The following is a 14,139-nucleotide window of genomic DNA, read 5'->3' on the forward strand; positions in this document are numbered from 1 at the left end:
TTAACTTGTATTGATTGCTCAGGTCGATTAGTAGCCTCTCTTTGCTTTAGAATTGAACCAAGTAGTGGCCGCATCGGGACTTGTTCCTTGCAGTGTCCGGTCTCGGTTCCTTGTACTGGCAGATCTTTGGATGTCTTCGGCGGCCGATCTTAATCGCGTAGATTGGATCTTACTATACTTTCAGCTTGAATTCTCCGCGTGCCCTCGTGACGATGGCGAGGTTGATGCAGCCGATGAAATCGAACGCGGCACCGGCAGATGCGATCTGGTTGTAGATGATGACGAAGGATCTCGCCCGGATAACGAAATCCGATCATCGCTCGATTCCCACAGACGGCGCCAATTGACGAGGGATCACCTCGGCAATGCCTACGTATTGTAGACTAGGGTTTCGGGAGAGAGCGACGATGGAGATTCCGGGAGCGAGATTAGGCACACGACGTACCCAGCTTCGGGTCCCCTCGGTGGAGGATCCCTACGTGCTGCTAGCAATCCAGTATATGATCATAGTTGTGTTTACAGGGTGCCGCCGTAGGCGGAGATATGTTGTCTATTTCCTGTCTATCTGTTGTCCTCCCTATTTCGGGTGCCCTGCCTAGCTTTATATATGCAACCAGCCTAGGGTTTTACAAGAGTCCTAGTCGACTACTTCTTCGGGTTACCTTGTTGGGCCTTCTCCATATTTAGTCTTCTCCATATTGGCCCGAGCCAGGTATACCAATAATGGGTACCCGAAGGGTATGCCCATGTCACCGGGACATGCGGTATGGCCGTACAAATGGATCCCTAGGGCGGGGACCCTGCAGATCTACCCCTATAGCTTTTTCCGTGCGAGGGTTTACCAGTGGATTTTTTATTTGCTTTGCTTTTGTTTAGGACATATGCACATGGAAACCATAGGTTTGGAATGAAATAGGCCCCGGATGAGCCGTAGCAGGAGTTTCCACATACAGATCCTGGATTTTACCAAGTGCGGGCCCATGTATGCGGAAATCGTCAACGCCCGGTACATGCAAGGTTAGACAAACCTTACATCACACTTGTACACATATGTTAGGGACAAATGCAAGTTTTCAAGCGATTCCGACGCTCCGGTGATCTGTATCTTGGGAAACCCTAGGGCGGGGACCCTGCAGATCTACCCCTATAGCTTTCTCCGTGCGAGGGTTTACCAATGGATTTTTTATTTGCTTTGCTTTTTTTAGGACATATGCACATGGAAACCATAGGTTTGGAATGAAATAGGCCCCGGATGAGCCGTAGCAAGAGTTTCCACATACAGATCCTGGATTTTACCAAGTGCGGGCTCATGTATGCGGAAATCGTCAACGCCGGGTACATGCAAGGTTAGACAAACCTTACATCAAACTTGTACACATACGTTAGGGATAAATGCAAGTTTTCAAGCGATTCTGACGCTCCGGTGATCTGTATCTTGGGAAACCCTAGGGCGGGGACCCCGCAGATCTACCCCTATAGCTTTCTCCGTGTGAGGGTTTACCAATGGACTTTTTTACTTGCTTTGGTTTGTTTAGGACATATGTACATGGAAACCATAGGTTGGGCATACTTTACCATAAAATAGGCTCTGTTTGAGCCGTGGCGGGAGTTTCCACATACAGATCCTGGATTTTACCAAGTGCTAGCCCATGTATACGGAAATCGTCAACGCCGGGTACATGCAAGGTTAGCCAAACCTTACATCACACTTGTACATATATGTTAGGGGCAGATGCAAGTTTTCCAACAATTCTGACGCTCCGGTGATCTGTATCTTGGGAAACCCTAGGACGGGGACCCCCCCAGATCTACCCCTATAGCTTTCTCCGTGCGAGAGTTTACCAATGTAATTTTTTACTTGTTTTGGTTTATTTAGGGCATATGTACATGTAAACCATAGGTTGGGCATACTTTACCATAAAATAGGCTCCATTTGAGCCGTGGCGGGAGTTTCCACATGCAGATCCTGGATTTTACCAAGTGTTAGCCCATGTATGCGGAAATCGTCAACAACGGGTACATCCAAGGTTAGCCAAACCTTACATCACACTTGTACACATATGTTATGGGCATATGCAAGTTTTCCAGCGATTCCAACGATCCGATGGTCTGTATCTTGAAAAACCCTAGGGCGGGGACCCCGCAGATCTACCCCTTTAGCTTTCTCCGTGTGAGGGTTTACCAATGGACTTTTTTACTTGCTTTGGTTTGTTTAGGACATATGTACATGGAAACCATAGGTTGGGCATACTTTACCATAAAATAGGCTCTGTTTGAGCCGTGGCGGGAGTTTCCACATACAGATCCTGCATTTTACCAAGTGCTAGCCCATGTATGAGGAAATCGTCAACGCCGGGTACATGCAAGGTTAGCCAAACCTTACATCACACTTGTACATATATGTTAGGGGCAGATGCAAGTTTTCCAACAATTCTGACGCTCCGATGATCTGTATCTTGGGAAACCCTAGGGCGGGGACCCCGCAGATCTACCCCTAGGGTTAGGGTTAGAGTTAGGGTTAGCAATGTATGTGGAAACCCTAGGGTTAGGGTTAGGGTTAGAGTTAGGGTTAGGGTTAGAGCTAGGGTTAGAGTTAGGGTTAGGGAAACCGTAGGGCGGGGACCCCGCACATCTATCCATATGTACATCGATAGCAAATGTTGGGCCTAGTGGCTCCGGTTGACCCGTCTGCGAAGAGCGTCACTCATGGGACCTACATATGCCATCTACCAATTCTTAAAAAATAGAACCATTTTTTTACATAATTCATACTAGTAAATAAATAATACAAACATAATATAAAGTAATATAAGAGAGGAAAAAATAAAAAATAAACCCTACGGCGGGGACCATGCAAATCTACCCCTAGGGTTAGGGTTAGGGTTAGCAATGGAATTTTTTCCTTTTTGGAGGACATATGTACATCGATAGAGGATGTTGAGCCTACTGGCTCCAGTCGACCCGTCTGCGAAGTGCGTCACTCGTGAGACCTAGCTACATATGGCATCTACCATTTTTCCCATTAAAAAAGAACCATTTTTACATAACTCATACTACTACATAAATAAATACAAACATAATATAAAGTAAAGGAGAGAGAAGAAAATAGAAAAAAAACTAAGCCGAGGGTGGCCGTCGGCATAGGTAGGTCATGCACTATGCCGAGGGGCACCCTCGGCGCCTCGCTGACGCCGTAACCGGGCCGTCACGCGCGGAGCAGATGTGCAGTAGACGCAGGCACTACGCCGACGGCCGTTTGTACGCCGAGGGTGGCCGTCGGCGTATGGTCACTACTAGGAAACATATTACCACCGGCGCACAGATTTTGCCTACCGCCGGCGCTTTCGGGTTCGCCGGCGATCACCTCGCCGGTGGTAATGAGCTATCCCCGGCGTTTACCTATTCGCCAGCGGTGATATGAAATTATCCCTGGCGCTTTGCCCTACTCGCTGGCGGTAATAGGGTACCACCAGCACCTCCCTACTCGCCAGGGGTAATATTGCTTACCACTGGCAAATCACCAATCGCTGGTGGTAAATAAATCAGGGAACAAAAAAAAAGATACGTTAAAATTGAAATACTCTAACAAGCCGATCCGTACATTAAAAAATATAGAATACATTAGGACTGAAATACTATAACAAGTCGATCGCGATCATTTTATGAAAGAGTCAATGCAAACTCCAGCTATTAATACACACTATCAAACTCAGAGACTGCAATCAAACTCGTGTGCTCTTGCTCGCCCAACGCGTCGCCGGCCACCGGGATCCTGCTCACCTAGCTGGTCGCCGGCCTATGCTCCTGCTCTCCTGTGCACCTGCTCGCCACCGCCCACATGCTCCAATGTGCCAAACCCCATCATCATCAGCACCTCGCCAGCAGATCGCCGGGATCGAGCTCTTGAGGCCATGGTACTCCCAAGGCAACATTGCTGGTCAAAATTCAAGTATAATTAGGAACTTTGTAATTCAAGTACAATATACAGAGTATACGAAAATGAGTTTTCCATGCAAGGCAAAGACTAAGAATGAGTAATGCATACAAAAATTAGAGTTACAGATTATACTCACCCGTTTTAAAATAAGTTTCCCATATGATTAGATTATAACAACTGCAAGACTTGTATTTGATTGTTTCAAACAACAACTGCTGCTCCATCAAATCTGAATATGTGCTCTCATATGATTAGATTACCACTGAGCATACAGGCTTTAATTTTTACCTTTTTCAGTCAAAATAGTGTTGTGATGCCTGAGCATATAAAAGCAATGAACAATGACAATTCTTCTCTATCTCTTGTAATAAAAAAAACTGGTGGGTTGTTTAAAGTAGTACAAACAATCAGTATCTAACAGTCATAACACTATCCCACTGAGCATACAAAAATCAGTATCTAACAGTCATAACACTATCCCAAATACAAACAAATAAAGTAGTACAAACAATCTACGCAAAATGAAATTTCAAAACTGTCATACTACTACAAGCTAACAGCGTGTGCATAGAGCAAGCATAGCCAGGAATGTTTACAAGCCATCATCAAGCTGCATGTGCACCAAAAATTACATTAACATAACAATTAAGCAGCTATGCATGGAAAACCACTATTACACCTCCTATATGAAGCGCAGTACCGGAATTACACATTAAGCATGCATGGAAAACAACGGGGAGGTCTCGAAAGTTTTTGGATCATCAGAATAGAATGGATGGATGATGGACTCACCATGAGGGCGCACTTGCATAGGCTGAGCGCGGTGACAGAACGGCAGTGGTCGGCAAGCACAGGCACGCCTGCGGAGACGGCTCCATCGGCAGCAGGCGCGGGCGCGAGGTTGGATCTGATGAGTCGCGCAAGAACGACGGCGCCGTCTCCGGTGGTCTACGTGCAGCCGAGCGCCCGCGCCTCCCTTCTCCTGACGATCCGCATCTCCACCCCGACCCCGTCCCCGTCCTTGGCCGGCTTCAGATCGACGGAGACGACGTCGTGGGGAGGGGGCAGCACGACCATGAGCTGGGACTGGAGGCGCAGCGCGACCTGGTCCTCGCCGTCGCCGGTGGACCAGTGGAGGCGGGATCGTGCCGACATCAACCGAACGGCGAACGAACCAGCGCCAAGATCCGCCGCCCCGTTGACCAGATCCATCCAGCGCGAGCGCCTACGAGCGCGGCGGTGGCTGCTCGGGTACACTCGCTAGGTCGACGCAAGAGGAAAAGCCACCTTGGCGAAGTCGGTCGGAGCGACGCCGGGGAGGTAGAACCCGGCGGCGGGCTGGGCGGAGAGGAGCGCCGCGAGCGCCGCCGCGGCGAGGGCACACCGGAGTATCGCCGACGGTCGCATCTGCGCGCGCGGATCTGGGGTTGGGTGGATCGGCGGTGGCGGGGGCGACGACCCGCGCGCTGGCTGCTGGGAAGGGGGAGAAGAGAGGGGATTAGGGGAAGCTTTGGGTGGGGCTGGATGGATCTTATTCTTACCGGGGGTTAGCCCCGGCGAAATCCAACTGCAGGCGCCGCGGAAATTTTCCAGCCCATGTGGCCCATATTTCTACATTTATCCCCGGCGAATTTCATTCGGAGGTGCCAGCGGTAAGGCCGTTTACCACCGGCACCCACAGGCTGCATTCGCCAGCGGTAATGCGAGGCCCAATGGTGGTCTCACAGCCCAACACATCGCCGGCACCTACGTGCTCGATTCGCCGGCGATAATATAAGTACCCCCGGCGCTTTCGATGCAAACTCGCCGGCGGTAAGGTGAGGCGACCCTGGAAGACCTTACCGCCGGCATCTTTAAATCATACTCGCCGGCGGTAAGAAGTGCGGCTATAAGCTAATTCCTAGTAGTGGGTGCTCTACGCCGAGGGTACGACTACGCCGAGGGGCTCGTTGGGCCGCTGCCCTGGACCGGACGTACGCCGACGGCCCCGACATTTGGCCGTCGGCGTACGCCACGGCCGTCGGCGCAGCGCGCCATTCCCGTAGTGGGATCACCTCGCCAATGCCTACGTATTGTAGACTTGGGTTTTGGGAGAGAGCGACGATGGAGATTCCGGGAGAGAGATTAGGCACACGACGTACCCAGCTTCGGGTCCCCTCGGTGGAGGATCCATACGTGCTGCTAGCAATCTACTATATGATCATAAGTATCTTTATAGGGTGCCGCCGTAGGCGGAGCTATGTTGTCTATCTGTTTGCCCCCTCAATCGGGTACCCTGGCTGGCTTTATATATGCAACCAGTCTAAGGTTTTAGAAGAGTCCTAGTCGACTACTTCTTCGGGTTGTCTTGTTGGGCCTTCTCCATATTGGGCCGAGCCAAGCCAGGTATACCAATAATGGGTACCCGAAGGGTATACCCATGTCACTAGGGTTAGGGTTTGGTCTAGTACCTCATGCCATTGGAATGCCACACACCTCAATTCATGGGATTCACTCTATACTACTATAATATGTGTACAAGTACTTAGTTTTTGCATGAATTTATGTCAAAAATCTGGGAGATACTTAGTTCTCATCATCAACCGGTCTACGGCCCAGTGCGCCGGCTCAAACACCGGTCGGTCCGGCGTGTCACCCGGCAGACCGGCCGCCAGACCGGCTGGTCCGGTCTACAGCCCGGTGCTGCCAGTCGATGCGTCGACCCGCCCAGATTTTTGCACAATCTCGTCAAAACACTTGTATATACGTTATGCCCTTGGTCTCTTTATTCCTGATGACATATACACTTATCCCACTGCTATCCCCCTCTATTTGCTCATTCACAGGTGGCTCCAGTGATGATAGTCGTGCTGCTGTCAAGAGGGTTGTGGATTTGCTCCTGACAAGATTGTGAAGGTTTGGAGGCTGCCTCAAAGTCTACCACATGTGAAAGAGCTATTCCTTCCTGAGATAGGCTCAGGAGAAGAATGTGAGCCTTCGTGGCGCCGGGGAATCCTTCATGGGACCCCCACCTCTCCAAACGTGACGTACCTTCTTGCAAGGAAGGAAACACGGGAATAAACCTTCGTCTCCGCGTGCTATCTCTAACCGAACTCTTTACTTGTGATATATCTGCCTGTGAGAGCCTTCGTGTTCAAGTTACTTGTATCATCATATAGGGTGTCTCACTTAGTTTCATTAGGCCCACCTTTATATTCCGCAAAGCCTAACATTGTAAAGAAAGAATTAAAACTTGTAGAAACCTATTCACCCCCTTCTAGATTTACCATCTCTAAACTTTCAAACCGTTTGCCCGATTTTTTTTTGGACATGTACGAGATAAACGACATTAGTAAGGTTATCCTTCCGGCATGGTCTGGGTGGGTTTATGGATGCCATTGTTTATCTCTAGTACTCTTAGTCTAATTTGTATTCTTGTCCATACTCGAACATATTCGGCTTTATGTATGATTCAGATCTTTGTATTATATATTTGTTTTCTAGACTCGTTCGAGTCATTGTTGTCATATATATTCTTTTGAGGGTTTCATCGTGAATTGGTTGTAATGTAAGTACTTATGATTGGTTCCACCGGCATCTCGTGTATGTTTCGATAGAGTGCGGAGTTTAGCGAGATCGTTAGAATCCTCAAGGTACCGGTCTCTTGGGGGCAAGGTGGATTCTTTGGCCGATGACGTTGGTCCGGAGGTGGTGGATTTGTCGATATTCCTAGACTTCGTCGATGGGATGCAACTGATCTTGGTTCGAGTTAGCACAGGGACATCCCCATCCGACGTGCCACAAAGACATGTGCCTCGCTGCTTGTAGCAGGTCTGTTTGTTGACTCACAAAGCCTTGTTTCGATGATGCTTTTTTGAAGGCTTAACGTTTCTTCCAACGTGCGTCTAGACAATGTTGGAGTTTGGTTAGGCCGACAGCTTCGACGAGTGCTGAAAATAGTAGAGATAGTTTTCTGCAAAGTTCCCAAGATACTTGTTTATTTTCTATTAGTAATAAAATAGGAGGTTCCTCAAAAAATCACCCGACCCTAAGCCGACGAATGGTTGGCAGGAAACCTCACGAAAATGCTTTTTTTTTTTTAGTTTGATGAGTAATTTAGCAGCAGAAATTATAACATACTCCGTACGTTCTTTTCCACTGACCGAAGGGCCCAAAACTGTTTTGTCTCACCGTCAGTGAAAATCCAGTACGCAGTTCATCGCCCCAGCCCCCAGCCTCCAGCACTCAGCCCACCATGGCTCCTCCTTGAACCCTAAACCCTTCGCCGAATCCTTTCCCCTCCCCGTCCTGGCGCTCTCCCCGCCGCGAGATTCTCCCCCATTCCATTCGGCGCTATTCCGGCCCGGAGCGGCGATTCCTCCCCAGATCTCGCGGCAGCCGCGGCCATCGCCGTACGTGCGGCCGGCGTATGCACGGGGCTTCGCGGCGCCGCCGCCACGCCCTCGCCTACGGCGTCGGCCTCACCACCGCCACGTTCACCTGCCGATACCTCGCCACCTTGACCACTGTGAGTACACCCCTCTCTCCCTAACCCTAACAAATGGTCTTTTTTTGTATGGAGCAGATCAGGATTGGCGGCCGTGCAGGTCGATGTTTGAACGCACTGCAACTGTTATTTAATAGGAACCATCCGTGTTCTCAAAGAACAATTTTTTTTTGAAAAAATAAATATAAAATGTATTCCATACATTGATTTATTAGTGCGTCTACATTGATTAAAAAAATTGTTCCGAAGGGCCTTAGGCCTTAAGCCAAACTACTATTCTGATACATTGGAGAATTAAATTTTTTGTTTCACGTGGATTCAAAAATATGTGTTTTACTAATATGTTCATCCCGTGCTAAAGAAATATAGATGATATCTCAATTCTCAATCGAGAGAGTCTTTCAGTTGATTCTGCAAATTTGTTTGTATACATGAATAAAAAGATCAACATTTTATAATAAGGAGTTCATCACCTGCAAATATAGCATTTGTTTCTACAATAACAATGTGATATATCGTGCACGAGTCTTAATGTCAGATCTGGTACCAGGAAATTATTCTCCTTGACTGGAAGTGTATCTTACATCTTGTTTCTTCAGTTTCCTTATATGTCTGTCTAAATAAACAAATCCAAACTCATGCAGATCAAGAAGAACCGGCGGTTGACTCGTTCCAGAGAGAAGAAACTCAAAATCACACCGAGGAAATACAGGGTAAGTAACATGGTAACAGTTGACTGGGGTGGATGGCAGTAACATGATATTCTGAATCAACTCATTTCGTGTCTTACTGTTCAGATTAACCGTGAGAAAAAGGGCAGTGCTCAGCTGCTAAAAGGAAGAATGGAAAATCCAGGTGGCCTCAGTCCTCCACTCCATCCTGCCACCCCTGCCACCATGGATTCTGCAGACTGGTCTTCCCTCCCGGCCGACCTCATCAACTGCATAGCTGACTGCTTCCTGGCCACCAGTGATCTCGATTACTATATGGACTTCCGTGCTGTCTGCAAAAGCTGGCGCTCCGCCACCGATGACCCCAAGATAACCTCAGACCATCGATTCCGCCCCTGCCACTGGGTCATCATCGACAAGGTTTACGAGACCAAGACATACCTCTTGGTGAACACCGCCACTGGCCGCTTCCTCCGCAAAGAACTCCCACTGCTCCGCGGCTATTACATTGCCGTTCCCACCCGGGATGGTCTCCTCATTCTGGTTGACAACAAGTCCTATAACACTGTGAGTGTCCTCAATCCTTTCACAGGATACATGGTTCGGTTCATTGCGCCTATGCCTGACGAGTTTGTGAAGTCTGCTACTCTGGTCTCCGGTTCTTCGCCTACGCTTCTCTTGCTATGCAACAAAGTGGTGGATGCTCCTGATGGCTCGTTGCGTGATGCACCCCGTACAGTGTACATTGCTGATCCTAGCGGCGAAAGTCTTGCCATGTACGAGGACAGGGATGCTTGCCCTTTGATCAGGCTGTCTGTCAGAGGTATCTGCACTAATGGTGAGTTAGGATCGGGGTCACCGTTTCCACTTGCTGTGGCAAAAGGTATGTTTGATCTGATGAAGTATTTCAATGCCGATCCAACTGAGATGTCTGATGATGAAGATTCCGTGATATCTGAAGACGAAGCTATACGGAATTTCTTTATAGGATATGACAACCGTTGTTATCTGCTGGAATCTGCTGGAGAAATATTGATCATCATCAAGCTAAAAGATGGCATGGAGATTTACAAGATGGACACTGACAGATATATACTCGAGCGTGTGGAGAACATTGGCAACCGTGCCATCTTCTTAGGTGGGTACTGTAGGTGCATGTCTGTTAATGCTGATAAGTTCCCATCAGTCGACGCCAACTGCATCTATTACACAAAAGGCCTAGATTTCAACCATGGCATCCACATTTACAGTCTACGGTCCAGGAGAGAAGCAAAAATCTCTAAAGTCATAGGTGATGGTTCTCGTCCCTACACGATTATTCAACTCCTCTCTAGTAGCATAAATGATAACTAGGCTTCCATTGCTGATAATGGGTGTCGTTTCTTAGCTTGATGTAATGACTACGCAATGGTGGTAATGTATTTACGCTGAGACTTCCCCCTTGCTCTGTGAAGCTGTCCACTTTCGGGCACAAGTTTGATCTGAGCATAATAGCACTTATGTTATCTTCAGTTTGTGTGTGCAGAGGTACCGAGATGGTGATGACTTTTTTCTAATATATATTTTCTCAAGTGGAGATAAGGTCAGGCAATCTTGTTTTTGGTCTCGGTTAATAGAGATCCAATGTATGTTTATGTTTTTATTTGCGTTTTAAAACTAAAGTTGGAGATCTACTTGTTTCTAGGAAGATACTAGTTAGGGAATAAACTGTTGTGAACAATTCTCCCAGTTCTATATGGCATCAGAACTGGCTGGCTTAGTAAGTTGCAGCCCAATTTCGAGCCACAGGTGAGGGGCGTTAAATATAAATGTATTGTCTAGTCTCTTATATCAGATCGGTCGTTTGGTTGCATTGGCTAGAGCGCATGCAGTTCTACAAGTTAGCCGCAAATCATGTTGCTTGCTATAAGCCCAAATTTGGAGCTCAACCAGTCATTCAAAGTTATTTGATGATCAAATTCAATGGAAAAACAGCACCAATTCAGAACATCTGTGAAACCATCTAAAAAAACATATGTGAAACACAAAACTTCACACAATGAAAACGAGACAGACCCGCTCTACATCTTAGTTCTGCCTCTACATGCATCATCAATCATGACGACAGAAAGAATTGAAGTTGCAATGACAGTCCTACTATATGTATGTGAGGTAGATTCATGCAGCAAACACTATCTCGCCCACAAGCACCATATTTGAGCTAGATTATGCCTCGGCGGGCTGCAATTACTACTCAGGCAACCTTGTTCAAATAATTAAAATTAATTCATGGCCACATTCATAGAAACTTATAAACTTGTGCATCGGCGAACTTAGACTAATATGAAGCAGAACCAAAATTAAGCTTCTCATTGTACATCACAAAGGATTCTACTTTTAGTTATGGAGTGAATGTATGTTAGGCGAGTAATTTCTTTGTTGTGCTTTTTTATGTCACCGTCATATCTAGGTGCATATACCTTTGAAAATAATGAAGTAATTACATGGAAGTGTTTTCTCGAATTCTATTATGATGCGCGTTGTGGTTAAATGCCTTATGCATTTTTTCTTTCTACAAATCTCAGACAACTTTACATAGTGCCACTTTGATTATAAATTCTTTTGTTCCTGATAAATTCACTTGGAACTTCCAAGGAGATGCGACATATGTTAGTTTTAGATCTACTATCAGAATTAAGAAGAAACATTGAAAAAAAGACAATACTCCCTCTGTCTCACGAAAGTTATCTAAGATTTGTCTAAATTCGAATGTATCTACATACTAAATAGCATCTCGATATATATTCAAATTTTGATAAACTTCAGAAAAGTTTCATGGAACGCAGGGAGTAGATGAAAATGCAAGCATATCTGTGGCATCGATCATGCTATGCTAGACAGTTATGCAGGATGCCTCGCGAAGCCCGCTTATTCATCTACTCCCTCGGTCTACAATAGGATGTATCAAGGGAAAAGTGTGAGAGTGCAGGTGCGCTCTGCGCACCCTCACACCTTTTCACTTTCTCTTTTTTATATCTCTCAAAATATTACATTTTTTGATTTGATTTTTTTGCAAGTCACTAAAAAATAACAAATGGAATGGGACAAAAATAGTTCGGAATTTTTTAGTGCAATTTCAAATTCCAAATAATTTAAAATTCAAAAACAATTCTTGAAATATATATATACATAATAAAATAAAAAATTCAAAATATTTTTCCCACGTTCCAATTGTTATGTTTAAGTGATCTGCATTTTTTTGTTTAAACAATGTGTGGTGTGAGAGATACAAAAATGTGAAATTGTTTGAGAGGGGAACAAAAAGAATTTGCACGAATCTTGATGCAGTATACACGGTATGGATACGGGTGCTCACCAAGCACCTGCTCCAAAAGTCCACTCTCATGTATCAACTTTGAGACGTCCTTTTGTGAAAGGAGGGAGTAGTATATTGTGGTGTTTGGGCTCAGCTTGTGCGCCTGAATTTTGCTGCCAGGCCACTTGACAATTACAACCAACGCAAAGCAACGCAAGATATAATAGAGAACAGTTTGATGTTTGCAGAGAAACAATATGAACGCAAAGCAGAATTACATATAAGCATCTATGTTTGCAGCAATAATATAACTCTTGGAAGTTCAAAGCTTATTTCCTTTCGAATGTAGCAGAACACAAGATTCGACCGTGAGGCATAACGCTAATTAACTAGTGTGAGCTAGTAGAAGGGTCAAGGACATGACCGGCGAAGACCACGGCTCCAGAGACCTCCTCCAATATGTAGAACGCGAACGGGTGGTCGGCGATGAACTCCTTCGAGGTCTCCTTTCTCGCCGACTGCTTCACGCGTCCGCCCACCGCGGTGCAGGCGGCGGCCACAGTGCCCTCCTCGTTCACCTCGACCACCGCCTTGTGGAACACCTCGTCCAGGCGCACGTCGCAGATGTGCTGCTCCACCAAGCCGGACAGGTCGGCTGCCTCTGTGAAGGCCTCAACTAGCCCCAGGCTTTTGAGCACTCCGACAAGGCTGGTGAAGAAGGAGAGCTTGAACTTGGGCAGCAGGACCCTCCTCACCTTGCTACGGTACTTTGGCACGTGGTCCAGCATGGAGCCTCCAGCGGCCAGAGCGTCGACCATGGCGCGTAGCCCGTTGAGCTCGTTAGGGAGGAAGACGCACATAGAAAATGCAGAGGTGGAGGCGTCGCTGTTCCTGTAAGGGAGCCTAAGCACCTTGAAGCCTTTGTCGTAGGAGAGGAAGAGGCTGCGTTCTCCGGGCCCGAAGGTCATGAAGGGGACTTCGACGGCGGCGGCCTCGCCTAGGCGATGGAACTCGCGGTCCTCAGTGAGGCGCACGGGAAAGAGGTTCTCCCACACGCCCTTGAAGTAGATGGCGTTGGTCAGCACAAACCTGGACCGGCAAGTCAGGTACCCCTCCGGGAGGATCTCCGATATCAGATTGTTCGTCGCAGCCGCCACCCACTTGTTGATCTCCTCCCGGATCTTCTCCCTATCACCCTGCATCACGATTCACGATACACATAACACATTTTTTTTTGCGGGGATACACCTAACACATGGTACACAAGAAGGTACGACAACAATGGCCAACGGCGATACCGCGATAGGAGAATGTTAGGGTGCTCTCTCTTACCTTGGCAAAGTCGACGGCGCGAATCTCGGCCTTGTAGGACTCCGCGGTGGTGTCGCGGTATGCAGCGGTGATCTCCATGTTTTTCTGGTGGAACACGCCGTAGGCGTACGTGACGAGCGGCCCGTCGGATCCGGACGGGTCGGCTGCGAGGCCACGCACGAACCCGGCGACATCGTCAGGTGACGAGGCGCCGAGGAGGCCGAGCAGCTCGTCGAGGGTTTTGCCGCGGGCTCCGGCGGCCACAAGGCCGAGCGTGGTGTAGACGGACAGCGGAGAGAAGGCGACGTTGTTGTCCCTGGTGCCCTCGCCGTCGGCGAGCTGCTTCGCCAGGCGGAGCGCGAACGCAGTCAGGCCGCCCGAGCCCGCCGACTCGCGTGCCTTCTTGCTTGGCCTCGCCTCATCCTGGTCTCCCATGCTG

The 14,139-nt window shown here is 47.8% G+C and overlaps 2 protein-coding genes and 1 long non-coding RNA gene across 5 annotated transcripts; 1 reads left to right on the forward strand and 2 right to left on the reverse strand.

The window, feature by feature from the left end:
- Nucleotides 1-3,572: 3,572 nt before the first annotated feature.
- Nucleotides 3,573-5,508, reverse strand: LOC127345863 (uncharacterized). Its single transcript, XR_007879054.1, has 2 exons — nucleotides 4,730-5,508; nucleotides 3,573-3,934 (listed from the first exon to the last, which is right to left on the reverse strand). It is a non-coding gene; the product is annotated as an uncharacterized lncRNA (long non-coding RNA).
- Nucleotides 5,509-8,139: 2,631 nt separating this feature from the next.
- Nucleotides 8,140-10,603, forward strand: LOC127345864 (uncharacterized). Of its 3 annotated transcripts, none has more exons than XM_051372395.1 (4): nucleotides 8,140-8,444; nucleotides 9,068-9,136; nucleotides 9,221-9,977; nucleotides 10,083-10,603. In XM_051372395.1, exons 1-4 carry the CDS (start codon nucleotides 8,346-8,348, stop codon nucleotides 10,445-10,447), a joined length of 1,290 nt encoding a protein of 429 aa, XP_051228355.1. In that variant the 5' UTR covers nucleotides 8,140-8,345; the 3' UTR covers nucleotides 10,448-10,603. The 3 variants fall into 3 exon arrangements, with proteins under 3 accessions (XP_051228355.1, XP_051228354.1, XP_051228353.1); XM_051372394.2 differs by having other exon boundaries at nucleotides 9,221-9,661; nucleotides 9,734-10,603; XM_051372393.1 differs by having other exon boundaries at nucleotides 8,141-8,444; nucleotides 9,221-10,603.
- Nucleotides 10,604-12,778: 2,175 nt separating this feature from the next.
- LOC127338917 (serpin-Z2A) lies at nucleotides 12,779-13,799 on the reverse strand. Its single transcript, XM_051364862.2, has 2 exons — nucleotides 13,722-13,799; nucleotides 12,779-13,585 (listed from the first exon to the last, which is right to left on the reverse strand). The coding sequence occupies exons 1-2, from the start codon at nucleotides 13,797-13,799 to the stop codon at nucleotides 12,779-12,781; spliced, it is 885 nt and encodes a 294-aa protein (XP_051220822.1).
- Nucleotides 13,800-14,139: the final 340 nt, after the last annotated feature.

Source organism: Lolium perenne, chromosome 3 (genome assembly GCF_019359855.2).
Source record: "Lolium perenne isolate Kyuss_39 chromosome 3, Kyuss_2.0, whole genome shotgun sequence".
In the NCBI taxonomy this organism is placed as follows: domain Eukaryota; kingdom Viridiplantae; phylum Streptophyta; class Magnoliopsida; order Poales; family Poaceae; genus Lolium; species Lolium perenne.